Raw genomic sequence first — 22,388 nt, forward strand, 5'->3', positions numbered from 1 at the left:
GTTTTACTTGATAACTACGATATTGCCCTCGGATGTTTCATTTCTTGCTTTCCCCAAACCCACGCCAAATATAAATACCAACGGTTGTGCTCCATGGTATATTATTTCCAGAAACAGATGGATTATATTTGAGGAAAAATAAATGTCTCCATTTCGCCGTTTATTTGTTGACAATGTAGCTGGTAGCTGACAGCTTGCGATAAACCGTTCCTTTCTAATTCACCAAAATGAACGTCAATATTTTTCTTTTGAAGTTCCAAATAATTTTGAAGACAAAACTGAAAATTGGTTTAAGTGCTGCGAGACAGGATTTCGCAGTTTTGATAAAGAAATATGCTCATTTTTGTCAAACAGTTGGTGATCCAAACAGTCAACTGATCGATTCATCAGTCTGTCGACTAAGAACTAAACACCGAGCAATACGAAAGAGCAGCGGGTCTCCAGAGACCAATCAATCTGTAAGCCATTAATCAATCAATCAACCAAGCAACTAATCTATCAATCAATCAATCAAACCAGCAAGCAACTAATCTATCAAACAAAGAACGAATGATTGAATGAACAAACCAATCAAGCAACTAATCTATCAATCAATCAACCAAGCAACGTATCTATCAAGCAAAGAACGAATAATTGAATGAACAAATCAACCAAGCAACTAATCTATCAATCAAAAACGAATGATTTAATGAAATAATTAATTAATCAGTTAAGCAACTGATCAAGTTAAGAAGAAATAAATGAATGAACAAATCAATTAATCAGCCAAACAACGAATCAGTCAAGCAAACAACAAATGAATGATTGAATGATTCAATTAATTCATCAGTCAATCAAAGAATCAATCGCCTAAAAACTAATCCTCGAGCAATGCGTTGAGGAACCGAGAGCTACTGACACCCCCACATTGACCACGATTCCACACTAATTGATTAGCGAATATAATTTAGGTGGGAAAAAGTGAAAATCAAGATATAGAACTCAAACATTTTAATCACAAAAGGGAGAGAAGTCATCACTGATACAATAACATTTTAGTTGCATTCACCAATGGTAAAGTACACGTCAGGCGAAAGGACTGGCTGTAGTTCATACGAGACATCTCGAATTCGTCTAGTCTAATTTATTTATTTATTTATTTGATTGGTGTTTTACGCCGTACTCAAGAATATTTCACTTATACGACGGCGGCCAGCATTATGGTGGGTGGAAACCGGGCACAGCCCGGGGGGAAACCCACGACCATCCGCAGGTTGCTGGCAGACCTTCCCACTTACGTCTAGTCTAATGAAAATAGGACAAACTTTATTTCACACAAATATTAGCCATGAAATACATGAAATATAGTATTTGCATTCGATGAGTCTATATCCATGCATATGATAAAATCGCCCCGCGGCTCTAAGCAAGACGCCTTGTCCACCTCAAATATATATGACCGGTACATATATACATACATATGACAAAATCGTCCCATGTAAACGCGGCTCTAAGCAGAAGCCTTGCCCACCTGAAATGTACATGACCGGTACATATATACTCAAAAACATTAATGTCTTAATTTTAACAGATGCTAGAAAGTATTCTCTTATTGTGGCAGATTGTTCTGTTGAATATCACACACATATTCTGTTAATTCAACGTAAAGATTCTTTTAGACTAACAGGTTATCATGTTGAATATGACATAATATTGTGTTACAATAACAGGATACATTTTAGCAACACTCAGGCAACAAACTCTTTGTTAACATTAACAGAATAATTTTTTGAGTGTACAAAGAAATGTGTTATTTTTAATGTCTTTTATGAAACAATAATGAATCGTACCGTAAAGAACTCAAAACCTCGAATGCCCAGTTAAGTGACATAGATAAAAGTAAATTTTGAATTATCCACTCCACAAGAACGCTTATAGCATTTAGACAAATAAAAGAGGCATCCATTTACTCTATGTATGACAATAAGACACCAGCACCTCAGTCAGTAATTTACGAAAAAGAAACAAGCTATTCTTTCTCACAAGCATCAACATATGACAACACAGTTTCTTTGAAAATCAGTGTGAAATAGTAATTTTTTTTTTTTTTTTTTTGTGTTTTAACACCAAATAAATCAGGCAGTTTCAAAACGATGATCTGTATAGAAAAAGAGAAAAGAAATCACTTTTTACAGAGATTGATACAGCAAGAGTCTGCTTTCTCCTCTTCGCCGAAGAAATATTTCTAGAAAAATGTACGAGACTATGGAAAGGCAGATGATTCCGGAAGTGATGTAAATCTCTGTGGCCTGACACATGACAGCAGTGGCCGCGTAAGTGACAGCATATCCAAAGTAAGACAACATCCGGAAATTAGCAAAGGCTGGATTGTGATTTTCTTTGAAAACGAGTCCCAGAAGAGCTGCAAGAAAAAAAAGACAAAGAAATTTCGTATGTGTTTTAAATTTTACCCGCCGCTAACTAAAACAAGAAGACTTCAAACAAATCACTTTTCAATGGAAATTCACTAATGAGGAATTGAAATGGACCACATTATTGTTTTCGGAAGAAAGTAAAACCAGACGAAGCAAAAGAAAGATAAAAGCAAAAACATCAAAGGGAAGCGAGAAAATCGGGTAATGTAACCGGATGTACATGTATGTATTTGTAATTAAAATTACTTACAACTGAGCTGCGTTTGTAATAGTCCATCAGCGACCCCCCACGTTGCACTGACAGCAAAATAGACAATAACTCTGCTCCCGGTCAGCCTCCAGAATAAGAAGTACATCTGAAGACCCAGTCCCATGACAAGAGATGATACACAGAGGAAGCAGCGTCCAAAGCAACGCGCCAGAATTCCAGAGAGAAAACTGCTTCCGGCGCTGGCCACTCCCCAGCAGATCATTATGAAGCCGACGTAATCAACGCCGATAGCACAGCTGACGAAAGCCTGGTGTCAAAAGAAAAAAGAACAAGTTGGCACACTTAATAAATATTTGCAATACTGGATTTGCTAAAAGAAAATGCTGCGAAGATCACTCAGTATTATCGTTGTTTGAAATTGTCCTTTCGTGGTATAAAACAGATTATAGCGATGGAAAAAAACTTCGGGTTTCTAACCATCGAAGTCAAAGCCCGGCATTCAGAACAACTAACATAATATTGTAATAACGAAAATACTGTGACTAATTCTGTCTGTGACCAGCCGAATACCATCACTAAAGCTGTCTGTGAACAGCATGATACTGTCACTAAAACTGTCTGTGAACAGCCTAATACTGTCACTAAAACTGTCTATGAACAGCCTAATACTGTCAGCAAAACTGTCTATGAACAGCTTATTACTGTTAATATCAATGTGTGTAAATAGCCTAATACAGTTAATAAAACTCTCTGTGAACAGTCTAATACTGTCACTAAAACTCTCTGAGAACAACCTAATACTGTTAATAAAACCTTTTATAACAATAAAGTAACTAAAGTTTTCTATGGTAATACTGTTATTATAAAACATTCTATGATAATACTGTGACTAGAACTTGCACAATCATATCCATTAATGAGAATGCCACTCAGATTTGTTTTCCTATCTGGGTACACTCCCATTAAAAATGACGTAGGGGAAACTTTTAATTCAATATTTGCAGGCCTATATATCCAGTAATTAATGTCTGTTACTTCATATTATATTCTATACAGGTCTATATCATAAGTGATCTTTCTTGCATGTCAAATTTGGATTCTCTCTATGTTCTAATCAGCTTTTATGACGGGGTCCTTTTGGTTGACGACCGGTATACGAATGTGTGTTTCGACGCATCCGTTCTGATGATTTTAGCAAAACTATTTCCCAGGTTATAACGTCAACATTCCCCTCACACGATCCTATATGGGCAGTTTTGATTTGTGAATTTGCAAGCCATCTTATATATATCTGTATGATTGGTCTTCAACGTTAACAGTATTTTTGTTGCCTGTGTGATAGCAACCAGAAACTTGAGTGTGTGGTGTGTGGTAAACCAGCGCCGTTTCCTCGCTGCACCTGACAAACAGCATGACACAACAGAATCAGCAGTACCTCGAAGCTGCAATATTTAACTGGTCAACGTGTAAGTGGTCATGTGGTCACTGAGTTCACGTCCGGTCTCTGATGACATGCTGCCTTTTTGATCCATGGGCAGGTCTTCCAGCAACCTGCAGATAGTTGTGGGTGGTTGTGAATCTTCCTGGTGTCCTCCCATAATAATGCTGGCCGCCGTCGTATAAGTGAAATATTCCTGAGTACGGCGTAAAACACTAATCAAATGAATAAATTAATAATCCAAGTGGTAGCAATACTTTAGACGAATGGGCCACTGAGGGTGGCCTTTATTAAAATGTAAATGTATGTTAATCTAAGATACTTTTGGACTACTCAATCGAGCTGATAAAAATGATCAGTATGTACTGTGGCATAGTCCAATAGATCGTAAATGACAAATACCCTTTTCCTATTTACTAACTATTTACTAAAGTGTTGTAAAACATTATGGAACAGCGTTTTAGAGAAGTATTTTTGATATCAGCCGTTTTTGGTGTCGGCCCACCTTCAACAACATCTAGTTAGTTTTGAGTGGAATGACAAGACATGCCAATATACAAGAAGGGCATCTGTCTAGAGTTTATGTAAATAATGTCAGTATTTATGTTAGCATGTGGAATGCTTTCTGACCTACAGTCTGGGTCAATGGATGACAAAGTTACAAGTTCTTCACCCCGTTCACTTCGGTTCAGTTCAGTTCAGTTCGAAATAATTCGAGGGATTGGTACACTGACCACTGTCCATGGGTCAGCTAGATAACCTGTAGATAACTAAGTTTCACAGTTGTCTCACCCATTGTACAAAGTACGAAGTGTTAACTGTGGTCAGCGTTCTAAAAGGTTTCCTCGTCAATACGGTCCTGGTATAAACCCGACCCAGGTTTGATCTCAGTTCTCCTGACTTCGAGGCGGATGTTTTAACTTTGGAGGCTCTTTTCTGCCATTTGGTAGCTGTCAAATTGTAGTTTAGTCTATTAAGGCTACAGTCCTGTGTGTTCTTTTTTATGAGTACTAACTGACACTTGATCTGATAGGCACACTTTAAAACGAAATTTGTCAAGCGGGAACCGCCCAAAACTTTGGGGCAACAAAAGTCACGTAAAGTACTAACATAATGTGCCTATCAAGATTTGAACCACCAGTGAAACATCAGTCCGAGAGGATTTTGGACTTGCAGATTTAAGGGCTGTTGATTACAGCTGCACGTAAACTTGAAACTAAATAAAACTTTAATTGAAGTCTCCTGTTAAGAAATTTGCCAGGTGAACTTTCCTTCTGTGATTTACTAGAAAATGTCTTCGATTAGGTGAAATTAATGCTGGACTGCAGGCTATCCCTGCAGTTGAAGTGCGTGTTCGAATAAGCAGTGTATTTACCTGATGCACGGAGGTTAATGGGTACGTGTGCGTGGCAAAATGTGGCTCTTCCATGTACATGTAACTTAGATGGTCCGTTTTCTTGGTGCATAGCGCTGGCTGTAATTCATTTTTTTTTATTATTTGAATGATGTTTTACGCCGTGCTCAAGACTATTTCACTTTTACAACGTCGGTCAGCATTCTGGTGTGAGGAAACCCGTCAGATCCGGGGAAACCCACGACCATCCGCAGGTTTCAGATAAGAACAGATAAAATAACTTTCATCTTGGTGGCAAGTAACGACCACGCTAGTGGCAAAATGAATTATTGTTCAGACAAACATGACCTTCCTAAAACTCGCACTGTTGTTATCTCGGCATGTTCAAGGCGTGCTCTCAAACCTAACTTTCAAATGCGCGCATATGAATAAAGCCAGTTCGTCACAGTATAAACAGGATTTAAGTCGCGCCAATCTCAAGTTTCTCAGTGCCTGTGCACTGTAGAATGCCTCTTATTGGTCAATTTAATTGGGTCATGTAACGTCACAGATTTGACCTACAAGGTTTGTTTAATCAGCTCCGGGTATCCCACCGCCTCGTTCAATGTCCCTAACAAAAACTAGTTCATCATAACAGATCTATCGTATTTGATTGTGCGCGCTTCTGTTTTTCAGTTATCAGTGAAATGTTTTTGTTTTATCAATCACCTCTTCTTAACCTGTTGTAGTCGCCAGGCAGACCTAAGATGGGAAGCTGATATTTCTACTCCTCATATTGCTGCTAGCAAGGAGTAAAGTTCGATAGTGGGCTAGCAGCAGTTTAGGTATAACCTTTTTACACGCTTTAACATTGTGCAATCAGTCAGGTTACTGTGTTGTTGTTTGTTTTTTTTTTTCACCAAAAAACGCAACCTCTGCCAGTTGAAGAAAAAAAAAGAAATAAATGTCAAATGAAAGATAATTCTAAGAGCTGTTTGTTGATTTCAACATCATGAGAAAGTGGTAAAGTATAATGAAAACATTCATCATAACCGTCAGATTCTTTGTACAAGCTTCGAGAAAACTTTGTTCGTTATAATTGCATGTGTAATCATTGAATCTTGTGTAATCACCTCACGAAATAACGGGTGCCTTTTTAAATTTTCTTCTCAGAGAACCACAGGAACTTACCGCTGCCCCAACGAGTCATGGCGTTTGTCTCCATCCTAGACCATTAACCGTCGAACAGTGTGGCGGGCGGTTCGAATCCAGTTTTAGTCATTCTCCCGGTTTTTTTGTTTCTTTGTTTGTTTTCGGTCGACACATTAACCTGACGGTTGTCATAGCAATGACATACACTTTAAGGCACGAACCAATGAAATGTAGAAAATTCAAATCTACATACAAGACAATCTGGCATTCCGAAGCAGAGTTACAATCTGTATCTTTGTTCAAATGTGGAGAGATGCATTGGTAATGCATGGAGAGATGCATTGGTAATAAAGAAGGAGAACATTTTTTTAGCAATTAGAATTGCCTGCGGGATGTTTTTACCTCTTGCCCATCATCATCACTGAGGTGACGTCTATCATGAAATTAAAATAGTATGATATAAGAGATGCTATGGTTTCTATTTAAGAAAGCTAAAATACGATGTAAGGTTCATAATTCAGACAACTGAAAACTATGCGTAAAAATACTTTCGTTTATTATTTTTTTTTCAGATTTTTGAAGCGTTTTTGAATAATGTGGTGGGCCATACTGACGGCATCTAGGAACTCTGACGTCATATTATCTTTGATATTACTGACGGCATCTAGGAACTCTGACGTCATATCACCTTTCATATCATTGACTGCATCTAGGAACTCTGACGTCGAATCACCCTTTTTCCTGATGATCACCAGAAGGCAGGAATTTTTGGAAACATTATCCCAACAACTTTTTACTCGTGGGTAAAAAGAGTTATTCCAGCATACAATGTCGCGATTAGAGTTGAAGAAACTTCCTGTGACGTCAGAGTTCCTAAACCCTGATGGTATGTTCCATAAAGTCCATCTTAGAATTCAAATGTTTGTACGCCTTTAACTCTTCGCACAAAATTCTAACAAGATAAATGAGAGTATATTTATGTATAGTCTTAAGTTGTCTATTTAGTCATGCCCACGTCGATTTTCAGAGGTCTTTTCCTTTAAGCATTTAATCAAAGAGTCAGCTCATAATTCATGATTCTCATGCTGGCCTCCTCTTCGGTCGCAGGTGAGAAGGTCTGTCAGCAACCTGCGGATGGTCTTGTGTTCCCCTCACCCTCCCATCATTATGCTGGCCGCCGTTGTATAAATGAAATGTTCTTGAGTACGGCGTAGACTGCCAATCAAATAAATAAACAGTTCATAAATGATTGAATGATCATTGTTTATTGCAGCCCCTAAGATCATTTAAACGAAACTGAGTGTTGGGTGGATTATTAAGAAACTGTCCACAGTGAGACAAACGGTCGATAGATGTAGCAATCCTTGCTTTAAAGGTGGAGAAAACATTAAAGTGACATAAAGTTCAGATGAAAGAGTGCGAAAAGTTATTCCTAAATGTGGTCTTTAATATGTTTTTCCGATTTTTCCTTAAGGATAAAAAGACACTTGAAAATAATGTTTGGTTGGTGGGTATTTGGGACCATTTTTGGGATTTATAGTCTTTGTTTAATAATGTCATAAATGAGGATGTAACACAGGTTTAATAAATACTTGCACTAGAATTTGTTCTTTTCAGCTAACAAATGTATTAAACCTCAATTTGGATCATGTTTATATTTTAATATGTTCATAAATATTATCATAATTTAGGTTAAATGCATATGTTTAGATATAAACAACAAATTTACATTCAAATAAATTTATTATTTATTTATTTATTTGATTGGTGTTTTTCGCCGTACTCAAGAATATTTCACTTATACCACGGCGGCCAGCATAAAGGTGGGAAGAGACCGGGCAGAGCCCGGGGGAAACCCACGACCATCCGCAGGTTGTTGGCAGACCTTCCCACATATGGCCAGAGAGAAAGCCAGCATGAGCTGGACTTGAACTAACAGCGACCGCATTGGAATAAATTTATTAAACAAGCATCACATCCTTATTTATAACATTATTACGCAACAATGATAAATACCAAAAGTTGGTCCTAATTACCCACCATACAAAAATATTTTCAAAACACCCTTTTCTCTTGAAAACAAAAATCAAAAAAAAAAATATTAAAGATCATATTTACAATAAGTTTTGATGCTCTATCATCTGATTTTGTGATCATTTTATGTTTTCTTCTCCTTTAACAGCAATTCAATTCACTGGTAATGACCGCACAAGGCGTCATTTTCAGGAAGTTTGTTCATACTATGACGTGCGTTGAAATAATAAAGCACAGCGAGCAAAGGTTAGTATATTGGGGCTTAGAATATAGATTTCCAGCAATGCATAAACATTGGAATTAACTGATTAGCCTTTCATAAACTAGCTCCTTGTTTCATATGTAGGTATGTTTAATGTTTCTCTCGGTGGCAATAGCCTCTAATCCCCTCAAAAGATTTGAGATCAACCCTTCTCGTGTGAGAAAATCTCCAAACGCTGTTTGTCTCTGGTTGCAAACACCTGTTGGCTTAAATGATTATTTCACAAACATTCTATAAACGACGTTGTTAATAACGCGGATCAAAGAAACGCTCCTGTGGTAATACCAGTTGAAAGGCGTCTCATTGTCTACGAAACGTGAGTGGTCCACGCTGTGGGCGTAGATAAGACTTCAGAGGGATGTATTACCACAAAGCACTGCCATGACGACCAGAATGAAAGGGATGAGTTCAAAGTAAGATCATGTCCCAGGCTTCTGATAATTATTATTACGAACATACGCGAATCATATTAGCGCATGTGTCGCTCTCTGCCTTTCGCCTTACATCACTGCCACCACTAGACAAGCTTGACCTTTGGAGCATGTGAGGCGTACGTGGGCTTGTTTAGATTTAGCCTAATCACGTGTATCATCCCGTGGAACTGTGTAATCAGCATTCACCAATAAAATTGTTCTTAGTGTTGATTAGAGATCCTGTTGAACATTTTCTAGATTTCTAGGTCCCTGCCTTATCACAGTGACGCCAATGACCTCGGCGTTGTACAAAATCTGCATTTGGAGGCAGTGATGTAAAGCGAAAGGCATGCTCCTTATAGCGCATGCGTCGCTCTCTGCTTTTCGCTTTACATCACTGCCACCAATTATAAATTTCCCACAACGCCGAGGTCACTGGGGTCACGATGATGAGGCAGGAAGTGATGTCAGAAAACACTGAAAATCCGCCTCAATCTTTGTCTCTAACAATACTTTATACACATGCATTGTCTTTATCTAGAGTATGTACAGCATGAGTGGACCAAAACCTAAAACAATTTCACTGACGAATGCTGATGAAATAGTTCCGCGGGAGGATACACGTGATGAGGCTAAGCCTAAACAAGCATATGTGCATTGCACACGCTCCAAAGGTCAAGCTTGTCTGTTAGTAGCAGTGATGTAAAACGAAAGGTAGAGAACGACACATGCTCTGTAAGGAGTATGTCAAGCCACTCGCTGATTGAATAGACAATATAAACTGAATGGCGACGTACAGACAGGCAAACAGAGCAGCTAAAGCTTGGCATACACGGGAGCTTAAGGCTCGACTCAAATGAACTGAACCCAACTGTTGCGTTGGGTCCCAAGAGTTCTTCTACGCAAAATAACGAAGCAACTCAACTGATGCTGGACTGAGGTCGTTACCACAATGCCGTTCAATCTTCAAGTCGTATGGCAACCAGCGAGTGGGGTCCACTCTTTAAGACCAGTCGACCAGTATCTAGTATATAGTGAGAAGTGACTATCACACCATTGCCCCAAAGTTCGCTATGAGTATCGAATTAAAAAAACAATTGGTTATCTGTGTTTATATGTCCAGTTTCTGTTCCCTGTGGGTGTTGTGATGTGTTTTGATGTTTGTACAATTGTTCCATAATACTGTCACACCAGTGGCCCGATTTATGGATGCACAACTACAGCTCTGGCCCCGTATTTATCTTTAGACTTAAGTCAAAATTCAAATACAAGTACAACTAAAATATTTCCCTCCAGAATGTTTAGATTTTGTACACACATTCCTTACTGCAGAGCAATGTACATGTACTACCCACAATTTGAGTTCTTTCCTGTTCGGTGTATGGCTTTATAAGGACTTGTAATTTATATGCTTGAAGTCTTAAGCCGCTTGATAAATACGGGGCCTGAATGCATTACGAGAAGTAACACTCCATCGTTTTCATCTGCTGCGTAGTATTCTTGCCTCATCTGCGCTGGGCAGTATTCCAATGACGAAAGCCATATGAATCTTTTGTCAAACATTTTTCGGTGACATTTTGTTTGTGAGTTTTGAGCTCGGACCCATCAGTACCCATCAGTCCTACAACTACATCGTGCAAACACGTGCTTCCTGACCAATGATGACCAGCCAGTAAGTGTGCTACAAAAAAAGCCAGGTGGCGCCACGTTGTCGCATTCTTATCTATGCTGAAGTAGTATATAGCGCACAATTACAGTCTCCACTTCGTGATGCTTTTTGCTCTGTTTACCCTACATGCGCGTTGTATAATGCCCGGCCACTTCAGACACTTAACCCACACGGCCATCATTGATTAGGAGCAATCAGGAGCAGATTAAACAGATCGTAAAGGAAATCAGCGCTTTCTAATATACTAGCATAAATGTATGGCGAATAGCTGATACCTGCAACACTACGTCTACCGGGCATGCGCACTCGATGTCGACATGCTTGGGCCTGTTTCCCTACAGTAAAGCTCTCTGAATTCTGATATTTTGATTATAGCACACGATTCATGAGCACGTGCCGTCCATAGTAACATGAAATAGGCTGCCCGTTGATGGTGATGACGTCATCACTGGGCGATGTCACTACAAGAGTAGAACAAGGCATAAGAAGACATCGCGAACGAAGAGAGTTGTCAAACAAAACTTATCCTATCTAAAGACTGACAAATGACAAATATTTTTTAACAGATTTAGACCTAAACTGACAAAGAAAATAAGAAAACTAGAGAAGCTATATATGCAATTAAACTAAATTCTGCTCGCCAAAACAGGAGAATTTATATGATGTAGACTTTAGGTAGGCTACATGTAAGGCAGCAACAGTTAAGACGTTGAAAGGGACTCAGGAATAAGGTGTAAAAAGTTCTTAAGAAGTTGAACAATTTCACCTACTTTGGTTACTGTTCCCACAGCCTGTCCTGGAAGATAAAGCTTTCATTAACATAATATCACACAGATAAAGACATTTTGTTCTTTAAAAGAATCAGAGCTTATCTTAGTTACGTTATACATGTACAACAATAGCACAAAATCAGGAAGAAAAGTTGAAAAAAAAAACATGCAACAATTTGGTAAGGACTGAGGTAAAACTTAAAATAGTGAAAAAAATGAAGTATTAAACTTTACCTCATTGAAGCTGGCGAACATCAAGATTTGCTCTATGCCTGAATAGAGTATGGCTGGCACCAGAAGAACCATCCGGACATCCTTGAACAGTTTCAGCGGCGCCATCAGCTCGTCCCGCCATCTCCCGCAGCCACGTGATCCATCGCCGTGGTTTACCACGAAGAACTGACGAACAGGATCCAAGAGTAGACCGGACACCAAGAGCGCCAAAACAGGCCCCGCTAAAAAAATGCCGAACAGGCCGTGAAGGGTGTTTTCAGGAACACTGGCCTCTGGTGAGGGTGCTACCGGGTTGACGACAGGGCAAAAATTTACGCCACACTGAGATTGTTGTGATAAATTGTGTTTGACGTTAGAATTGTTGTTTTCAAGGATCAGTGATGAGATCAGGTTTCCCACCACTTGAGCGCTGGAGTAACCCAGATAGAAAATCCCGTTGGAAACTTCGACCATGTGTTCTTCGTCCTTGGCTTTGAGTTGTGCGTACTTTATAGCGGTGTTGGTGGTATATGACAACTGAGCAGTCCAGCCTGGACCAGCCATGAAACCAAACAGAGCAGCTCCGGAAACAGCGTATAACTGACCGGGTAAAAGTTTGCTGCCACCAGCAACGCCATAAACGTCCACATCCCCACCACCGATCCCTTTTCGCCTATGATGTAAACTACCAACGGTGACATATAAGCACCTATCACGGCAAAAATGCCAAGTACGCTCAAGAAATCTCTGCCAGTCGATCTATGCTGGACTCTAAATTCCGCAAAGCCGCGAATCCTGAAAACGCTAAGAAGTAAACCAACGCCATAGCAACTGAGTTAAGGATACATTTCCCTGGCGTTACTTCTCTATGGCTTGATTCGCAGATGTCTATCTTTGTTGAGTTTACTGATGGTGCGTCTTTATGTCTTAATAAAGAGTTTTGTTCACCATAACCACCCGGGTGTGCGTAACACATGGTGGCGTTAGCCGGCATGACGTGGAAAGATTTGAGTCTGAGTTTGTAAAAGGCTAATATTGATCACAGTCAGAGACATAAAATTGGAACTAAATGCTCATAAAAACTCAGACCAAAATTGATCATTAACTGAAAAATGCTAGCAACTTTGTGAAATGATATTTGACAAAGCCTGCTTAGCTAAATCCAAGTCTGTCCTCAGTCGTTCATCCGTGGTCCTGATCAAATAGCCAATCTGTGATCAAATGTTGACCGTTAAGCTTATGTACGAAAGTTTTATTCTCGCGTTCATCAGCCATTTTAAAACTAGACTAAACAGGATTAAACCGGACATTGCAGATCAAGCGCATGGACAACCAGAAAGACAATTTAAGTATTCTCACACTCCTCTGTCATCTGACCTCTCCCCCACCTCGCTACCCAAACCACACACTTATCGTAGTACATTTGAACAGGTCTTCGTCCTGAGAAGTATATTCCTGGGATCATGCCCTGTGCGAAGCTACTCCCATCGCTGATATCATGCCTGCAGTCACCACACACACCACTGTATACTCTGATTTTGTTTGAGAGATAAAATCTCTACACGTTTGTCACACTGGTATCTTTAAGTTCATCGTGTTATTAGTGACGACGTACCAAGGAAAAAGTCACAAAACCTCACACCAAAAGCCACCTTTATATTTATTATGAAATTACGTAACATATTTATTTACGCAACTTTTAGTTTGAAATCTCGGCTAGACACGTGCTTGCTGAGTCCTTTAAAGCGTTGTAACACGTAATGCTCCACAATTCATTTTCTTATTTATTTACATGTTTGGCCTCAAGCAATGTCCCTAAATTTCTTAGAGCCCAAAAGGCTCCGAACTTGACAATCCTCGAACCCTGAGACAAGTCCAAAAATCAATCAAATTCCTGGTAGGGGTTGAATTTTTTAACTCGACTGACAAACAGCTGATAGCGATCTAACCCACCCAATGAAATGCCATGAAATTTCGACACCAATAAGCTAGATAGCTGTTTCGAATGGTGCCTCAGCACGCATGTGCGTAACGTGTCATAGTTGGAATAAGCAAAAGCACATCGTTATTTATGTCTTTGGCACAGTATGACAGTCTTCGGCGACAACCTAAAATTCAACTCCAGGTCAAAATTTTTTAATATTTGTTTTTCGAAATTTTCGACTTCAAACTGTCTGCTAACCCATGTAAAGTCTCAGATGTCAAAAAGATGAATAAAATACACGGATTTTGCTGAACTGCCGAGGGTCATAATGGTTTAACATGGTTACGTAGATCTGTTTGACTTGCAGCGGCGAAATCTCGATCATTCGCACTGGAAACAGCTATCCAGCATACAGCGTGATATCTTGAAAATAGAAATTTGCCTCTTGTGACAGTGACTCCTTAATGGAACACCTGAACTTACTACGGATGCCCATTAATGTCAAGATGGAGAAAAATTCGGATAAAAATTACAAAGATTTCTTCTCGAAATTACGGGAATATTTTCTCAAAATAAAGAGATGTTTATTACAAGTAATAACTGGTCCCCTTTAATTAGCCAACTGATAACGGCCACTAAGATATTTAACGTCACAGACTTCGTGTGTCCATATACAAGTGTAGTGCAAGGCTTTATGAAGCTGCTACAGCTGCCCAATATCACATAAATATTGCAACAATGCAAAAATATTTTTATCGTAATGACGGGATCTTTACCCCTGAATTTATTTTCAAGCGTGAAGCTTATGGGCTTCCCTAATTTACCGAATGTTCTGTGAGTAAAATATATTAGAAAAATAGAATTATTTTAATCGATTATGTACAGGGTTGTTTGTTTGTATATTTACTTGGAGTATGTCGTAAATGTTAAAGTGCAGACACACACGATACCGCGAGAGACGAGCAATGACACCCTTCCCAGTCACAGTAGACTAACGCCGAATATGACACCCTCACAGTGACAGTAGATTCACGCCGGACATTACACCTCACCCAGTCACAGTAGACTGATGCCGGACATCACACTCCACCCAGTCACAGTAGACTGACGCCGGACATTACACCCCACCCAGTCACAGCAGACTGACGCCGGACATGACAACCCACTCAGTTACAGTAGACTGACGCCGGACATTACACCCCACCCAGTCACAGTAGACTGACGCTGGACATCACACTCCACCCAGTCACAGTAGACTGACGCTGGACATGACAACCCACTCAGTTACAGTAGACTGACGCCGGACATTACACATAACCCAGTCACAGTAGACTGACGCCGGACATTACACCCCACCCAGTCACAGTAGGCTGACGCCGGACATCACACTCCACCCAGTCACAGTAGACTGACGCTGGACATGACAACCCACTCAGTTACAGTAGACTGACGCCGGACATTACACCCAACCCAGTCACAGTAGACTGACGCCGGGCATTACACCCCACTCAGTCACAGCAGACTGACTACGGATATTACACCCCACCCAGTTACAGCAGACTGACGCCGGACATGACACATGTGGGTGTGGGGTTGAGGGATTCGGGGGTGGTGGTGGAGGCTGCTTCGTGTCTGTGAGCCTCCCACCAATGCGGTCGCTGTGAGTTCGTCCAGCTCATGCTGGCTCCTGTCAGGCCGTGGTAAGGCCTGACAGCAACCTGCGGATGGTCGTGGGTTCCCCTCGACCTCTGCCCGGTTTCCTCCCATCATAATAATGGCCGCCGTCGAATCGTATTTATCTCTGATGTCACTCGTACTCATTAATAAAATTATATTATAATGCAGCTCATGCTGGCTTCCCCACCGGCCGTGCGTGGTAAGGTCTGTCAGCAATGTGCGAGTGGTTGTGGGTTTCCACCGGCCTGTGCCAGGTTTCACACCATAATGCTGTCCGCCGTCGTTTAGGTGAAATATTCATGAGTACGGCGAGCAACACCAATCAAACGTAAATCAGACATATATAAGTTAAATTCCTTCACTCTCAGAGGTATATATAGCGCTTATTTTTCAACCAATTACAATCATATTTTTTTACGTAAGTTAGATACGGTGCCCTTGGAGAAGCTAAACTCTGTTTGTATAATGCTCGTCAAAGACAAGTAAATTCACCAAGACATGCTGTGAAACTATAACGGGTATGTTATACTTACGTTACGTATGCCTTGTCAATCTAGTGACACAATCATAGCCTATTATCAACACATAACACAACATACAATAATTCAAACACGTAATTGTATTCCCATATGTTCAACTTTATAATCTGTATATATTAAGTGATCGTCAGAAGTCACCTAGATAAGAGCAGTAAAAAAACAGCAAATCAAACTAGACAATGTTTAATCGGGTATTAAAGCTCCAATCAATTTATATTTCGGTCACTAATATTGGAGCGTTATCAAGAACGTAAGTATAATGCAGAATTATATTGCATTCTATAACTGTGTATGTACCAAACACGTATAAAAGTCCGTGTAATCCTGTGATATACTTGAGGCACAGTCATCGTGGAGAAGAGGTACTTTATCTGGACCACCAGGTGATACGCCCTGACAAGTTACGACAGCGTACTTGTGCTACAGTCAACGTAGAAACCATAAATATACGGAACTTTATCTGAACTACCACGTGACCCGACAAGTCACGACAGCGTACTTGAGGCACTATCATCGTGGAGACCGCCAAGGTACTTTATATGGACTACGAGTTGACTCGACCTGACAAGTTACGAGAACGTACTTGTCGCACTGTCACCACTGAGACCGTCGAGGCACTTTGTCTGGTTTTCCAGATCACTAGACTTGCCAAGTTTCAATGTACGACGGGGTACTTGTGGTACAGTCATGATCTGGACAACAAGGTGACCTACCTGTCAAGTTACGACAGGGCACATGTGACACAGTCATGATCTGGACTACTAGGTAACCTACATGTCAAGTTACCACAGGTACTTGTGGAACAGTCATGATCTAGACTACCAGGTGACCTACATGTCAAGTTACGACAGGATCCTTGTAGCACAGTCATGATCTAGACTACCAGGTGACCTAGCTATCAAGTTACGACAGGTTACTTGTGGCACAGTCATGATCTAGACTACCAGATGGCCTAGCTGTCAAGTTACGACAGGTTGATTGTGGCACAGTCATGATCTGGACAACTAGGTGACCTACATGTCAAGTTACGACAGCTTACTTGTGGCACAGTCATGATCTAGACTACCAGATGGCCTAGCTGTCAAGTTACGACAGGTTGCTTGTGGCACAGTCATGATCTGGACAACTAGGTGACCTACATGTCAAGTTACGACAGGGTACTTGTGGCACAGTCATGATCTGGACAACTAGGTGACCTACATGTCAAGTTATGACAGGTTGCTTGTGGCACAGTCATGATCTGGACAACTAGGTGACCTACATGTCAAGTTACGACAGGGTACTTGTGGCACAGTCATGATCTAGACTACCAGATGGCCTAGCTGTCAAGTTACGACAGGTTGCTTGTGGCACAGTCATGATCTGGACAACTGGGTGACCTACATGTCAAGTTACGACAGGGTACTTGTGGCACAGTCATGATCTAGACTACCAGATGGCCTAGCTGTCAAGTTACGACAGGGTACTTGTGGCACAGTCATGATCTAGACTACCAGATGGCCTAGCTGTCAAGTTACGACAGGTTACTTGTGGCACAGTCATGATCTAGACTACCAGATGGCCTAGCTGTCAAGTTACGACAGGTTACTTGTGGCACAGTCATGATCTAGACTACCAGATGGCCTAGCTGTCAAGTTACGACAGGGTACTTGTGGCACAGTCATGATCTAGACTACCAGATGGCCTAGCTGTCAAGTTACGACAGGGTACTTGTGGCACAGTCATGATCTAGACTACCAGATGACCTAGCTGTCAAGTTACGACAGGGTACTTGTGGCACAGTCATGATCTGGACAACTAGGTGACCTTCATGTCAAGTTATGACAGGGTACTTGTGGCACAGTCATGATCTAGACTACCAGGTGGCCTAGCTGTCAAGTTACGATAGGGTACTTGAGGTGCTGTCAACGTGGATATCGTGAATGTACTTATTTGTTGTATGAAAATGCTTGCCACGTTGATATAGCATTCTCGGAATAAAAATGAAGATTCATGTTTGATGGCGCAAGCTATATAGAGTTTTCTTAACGTCAAGAAAACCAATGCTAGGGTGTGTCAGTGTGTCAGCGAGGCTATCGTTAAGCCCATGTAACAGGCGGATGACTGGGGAACGTCGTCCAGGAGCATGTAGATTCTGCAACAGACACACACAAGTAACAACAATACAATAACATTTATGCAACAAACGTTTCACGAAAGTTATTTAGATGACGGAGGAAAATGAGGAACTGGGCTTAGTGAACTTAACAAGCTTCTGAAAGTGGTGTTTTATGAGCCTATGCATAAACGCCATGAAAAATTGCGAAACATTTTTTTACAAGTCATATGATACAAGACTTTACCTTTCGCAGCAAATGAGTTCAATCCCCACGAGTATAATTACAAGAAACTTTGCGTGAGGCTAACAGAAATGAAGTTCTCGTATTTGCTTGAAGAAACACCAGTCATCACACTGTCATCGATGGGTTTGGATTAACTCAGACGAACGCTACATTCATTAGGCCTAGATAGTTTGTCTTGAATCAATATCTTCGTATACGGACACCAAGAGATTACTACGCGAACTATGTTACCTTACGTAGTTATATTTGAAACGGCGTATATTTATATTGAAAAAAATTGAAAGTGGTCCAAGATTTGTTACATGGTGGCAAAAACAAAGCCATGCACCAGACACCAATCTTTCAGGCACTGTACATCAGTTGGTATCTACGTATGGCCCAATGGCCACAACTATCCGAGCGTAGATTTTCCGGCGCAGTGGTAACTCGGGTCCAAGGTGGAATGATCATTGTTCTCGCGGAATGCGCGAGTATTGTCACCACTTTTCTCACAAAACGGCAGAGAACAGAAAGGAATAAAAAGTAGACTGTACAACTTAATCCCAAGTTACTTTGAGGGAAAGTTCCCCATTGGTCATTCCATGCTGATATCTACCTAGAAATAGAGAATCTCACACACTCGTACCTTTCCTTCGGTACGCCGATTGACTTGACGATCAAGTCTGTGAACTTTGCCGAAAACTCGTCGTTGGCTTCCTGTTTGAGTTTTCCCCCGGCCGAGTGGACAAAGGCCATGGCAGTCGGCTCCTCTGTTCCCCCAAACATCATTGGAGATCCGGCATTGATGACCACTTGAACGATCTGGTAGAGAATATAGAGAGACAAATTGGCTATCGTATATCGTGTATTGGTACTAGAAGGAGCCTTTCAGTGGCCTATCACTTGGATTTAAACAAACTTCATGGAATTCCCCCTATTGTTCCACTAACTTTTATCTACCAAAGGCGGATATATCGACATACTGAAGGATAACATTCTACATACACATCAAATCAACCATCAGGAATTTCACAGTGGCAAACCTATGGCACACCAGAGGCAAGCTACAGGCTCGCCAGTGATACACTCCTATCCGACAACGACAAGATCGGCAGTGACAAACTCCTCGCAGATGGCGAAAATTACAGGATGGCCAATGAAAAACTCCTGGCGGACTAGCACAAACCTACAGGCTCACCAGTGACAAACTCCTGGAAGACTAGGCAAAAGCTACGAGCTCGTCAGTGACAAACCCCTGGCACACCAGGCGAAAATTACCGGTTTGTAAATCCTGGCAGCCTAGGCGAAAGCTATAAGCTCACCAGTGACAATTTCCTAACAGACTAGGCAAAAGCTACAAGCTTGTCAGTGACAAATCTCTGGAGATCAGAGGCAAGCTACAGGCTTGCCAGTGACAGATTCCTGGAAAATTAGGTGAAAGCTATAAGCTCGCGAGTGGAAAACTCCTGGCAAACTAACCGAAAACGGCAAGCTGGTCAGTGGCAAACCCCTGAAAGAGTAGGTGAAAGCTTCAACCTCAAAAGTGACACACTCCTGGCAGATTACGAACAAGCTACAGGCCTGCCAGTGACACACTTCTGGAAGAATACGAACAAGCTACAGGCCTGCCATTGACAAACCATGGCACACTATGAACAAGCTACAGGGACGCCAAAGTGTCTCCTTATGAATAAATAAAGGCCGAAGTTTGAAAGCTTCTTAAAACGAAAGTTGATTGTATGATAGGGTATAAAGAGTGATCGATGAGAGGTTCGTGTTTATTTGCTAACTCTTTCCACATATTTAGATTAGTACTTGTGTGAAATACACACGCCTAAGAAATGTTACAAGTTCCAAACATATGTCTACTACAGCAAAGTCGATGAGGCACGTGCATCAATATACAATCTCCATCAATCAAAATTGATTCAAATATAATCTGCAGCCTAGTTACGTGCACTTGGACATAATTTATGACTTTTGTATTTATGATCCTAAAACTCCTGGTTGCGTCCATTTTGTTAAAACCGCGTCGCTAATATTGCGGTAGAGGTGGTCACTATCAGACACCATATAACCCGCCAAAAGTGAACATTTAGTTCACAGTATAAGTTCTGTGCTATATGTATATGTATATATACCGGTAGTGTGGTGGGCGACAATGGTACAAAAAGTGCTATAATGATTTTTCAGTCTAAGTCAACACTTGAACAGGTAATGTAACTCTGCACAAAACTTTCCTAAACTTACTAAAAGATGTTAATAGTACTGAGCCTACTATTTCTTACATACATGTATGTCAAACGTAGGTATTTTAAAGCTACATATATCAAACGTACGTATTTTAAAATATTGTAGGACTTAAAACATAAAGAGTAAAATCAGAGCAGCCATGACTGTTTGAAAACTGGGAAATGCTCACACGTAACTGGTGAAATACGGCCTCTTGTTAGTTTACCTCAGTTAGGGTTTTATTCTAACTGTTCTTGTAAATGCTTCTAAATACCCACAAATTACACGCCCTAGCACCATGGCTTAAGCAGAATTAGGTCAAAAAATGTGGTGATGTTAACTGCAATTTATTCGAAGCCATAGGTCTAGGATTACTCGAAATGTTTTATCACATTTAACATATAATAATATTAAACCATGGGGCTAAAGCTTACTACAAACCTCATGAAAGACTGCGCTAGGTCTAAATGTACTTGGACCGCAGTGTAAACAGTCTTCATGAACGTCATACTTAATAAAGTGGATCATGACCTGGGTCTTTCTCCCCATATTCTACACAAATACACGCCTACCTTGGGTTCGACCCCTAATATCTCGGCCGAGCCTGTGGACACATTTCTCAGCTGTTCTGACCCTATGTCAGCCTGGGGTAGATTTGTATGGATCACAATCAGCGGCATGATGAAGAGACTGACGGAGTGAGGGTGTTTGTTAGGAGTGGGGTGTCCAAACTGATAAATACACTAGCAGGGTAACCCAGATATAAGATATTACACATATGCCACCAGGCTTATCCCGATAAAGCTGTGGTCGGTGGACGTGACGCTGACAAGAATGCAGTTCAGAGGCTAGGCTACATGTATGGAAGGCCAACATGAGCAGCGCACATACTTAGCAGCTAGACCTGTTCAACTCCAAACCAAAAACAATCACTTGAGGCGGGATACAAGTTGTATTGCTAGCTTTTACGCTACTTTTCTCACCAGAGAGCATGTACAGCTAATCCTCCGCAATGTACATATATCTGTGTAAGGAATATATCATAAGTGCTAAGCATTTCATTTAGTTTGGCTTATAATCGGTTGTTATCATAGGTATTTTTGCTTTTATAAGTTTATTGGAATTTACTGTTTAGTAATGTAAATATTCTGAAGCAACTGCAATGTACTATAGGGGGAACATCGTCCCTAGGAACAAATTACTTACCCCCACCCCTTCCCATACAAACTGTATCCCGTGATACTTGGGGACAGGAGCAATAGACGTCGACCATAATAGACGCACCGGGTCAGTTATGGCAAGACCAATTTCCAAAACACCGTTCAGCACGAACCACTAGAGAAACAAACGAGCATAAAAAGTAAGTAAGTAACAAGTTCGGATTCACGCGAGGAGAAGCAGTGAACCGTGAAGATTGAACAAAGATGACGGAGCGTCTCAACTGTTCAATATATACAATCATATTTAACACGGTGAATATATAGCCACTAGACCCGGGTTACGGAGAAGTAGACGCAATTATGAAGCAGAGTACATACCGGAGATTCTGGATACTCTGTCTTTTTTCACTTAAAAGGATACAGAATCGAAGCTGATTGGCTGACAAGGGCGATAGGATTTCTTGGGTTAAATCTCGGACAGTTTTATGCCCCCCCCCCACTTTTTTTTTGCAAAAAATTGCAAAGCATAACTCTAGCGCCTCGTTCTAAAATATCAGCTTTCCACATTTACTATACTATTAAAATGAACAACAAAAAGTAGATAAAAACCATTACTTTTAATTTAA

The 22,388-nt window shown here is 40.7% G+C and overlaps 2 protein-coding genes across 2 annotated transcripts; both read right to left on the minus strand.

Annotated features, from left to right (window-relative positions):
* Positions 1-832: 832 nt before the first annotated feature.
* Positions 833-13,107, minus strand: LOC135477083 (protein unc-93 homolog A-like). Its single transcript, XM_064757236.1, has 4 exons — positions 12,652-13,107; positions 11,931-12,620; positions 2,665-2,932; positions 833-2,401 (listed from the first exon to the last, which is right to left on the minus strand). The coding sequence occupies exons 1-4, from the start codon at positions 12,901-12,903 to the stop codon at positions 2,169-2,171; spliced, it is 1,443 nt and encodes a 480-aa protein (XP_064613306.1). The 5' UTR covers positions 12,904-13,107; the 3' UTR covers positions 833-2,168.
* Positions 13,108-17,867: 4,760 nt separating this feature from the next.
* LOC135476832 (macrophage migration inhibitory factor homolog) lies at positions 17,868-21,390 on the minus strand. Its single transcript, XM_064756965.1, has 3 exons — positions 21,175-21,390; positions 19,017-19,192; positions 17,868-18,183 (listed from the first exon to the last, which is right to left on the minus strand). The coding sequence occupies exons 1-3, from the start codon at positions 21,280-21,282 to the stop codon at positions 18,105-18,107; spliced, it is 363 nt and encodes a 120-aa protein (XP_064613035.1). The 5' UTR covers positions 21,283-21,390; the 3' UTR covers positions 17,868-18,104.
* Positions 21,391-22,388: the final 998 nt, after the last annotated feature.

This window comes from Liolophura sinensis, chromosome 10, assembly GCF_032854445.1.
Source record: "Liolophura sinensis isolate JHLJ2023 chromosome 10, CUHK_Ljap_v2, whole genome shotgun sequence".
NCBI classification, from domain to species: domain Eukaryota; kingdom Metazoa; phylum Mollusca; class Polyplacophora; order Chitonida; family Chitonidae; genus Liolophura; species Liolophura sinensis.

What these genes read in the sequence shown, in the direction of transcription:
- LOC135477083 (XM_064757236.1), bottom strand. Translation starts at nt 12,903, where the DNA reads ATGCCGGCTAACGCCACCATGTGTTACGCACACCCGGGTGGTTATGGT. An exon ending in TGTTCGCCAGCTTCAATGAG is followed by an intron (nt 2,933 to 11,930) that starts GTAAAGTTTAAT and finishes TTTTGACACCAG; the next exon opens with GCTTTCGTCAGCTGTGCTAT. An exon ending in ATTACAAACGCAGCTCAGTT is followed by an intron (nt 2,402 to 2,664) that starts GTAAGTAATTTT and finishes TTTTTCTTGCAG; the next exon opens with CTCTTCTGGGACTCGTTTTC.
- LOC135476832 (XM_064756965.1), bottom strand. Translation starts at nt 21,282, where the DNA reads ATGCCGCTGATTGTGATCCATACAAATCTACCCCAGGCTGACATAGGG. An exon ending in TATTAGGGGTCGAACCCAAG is followed by an intron (nt 19,193 to 21,174) that starts GTAGGCGTGTAT and finishes ATTCTCTACCAG; the next exon opens with ATCGTTCAAGTGGTCATCAA. An exon ending in ATCGGCGTACCGAAGGAAAG is followed by an intron (nt 18,184 to 19,016) that starts GTACGAGTGTGT and finishes TGTCTGTTGCAG; the next exon opens with AATCTACATGCTCCTGGACG.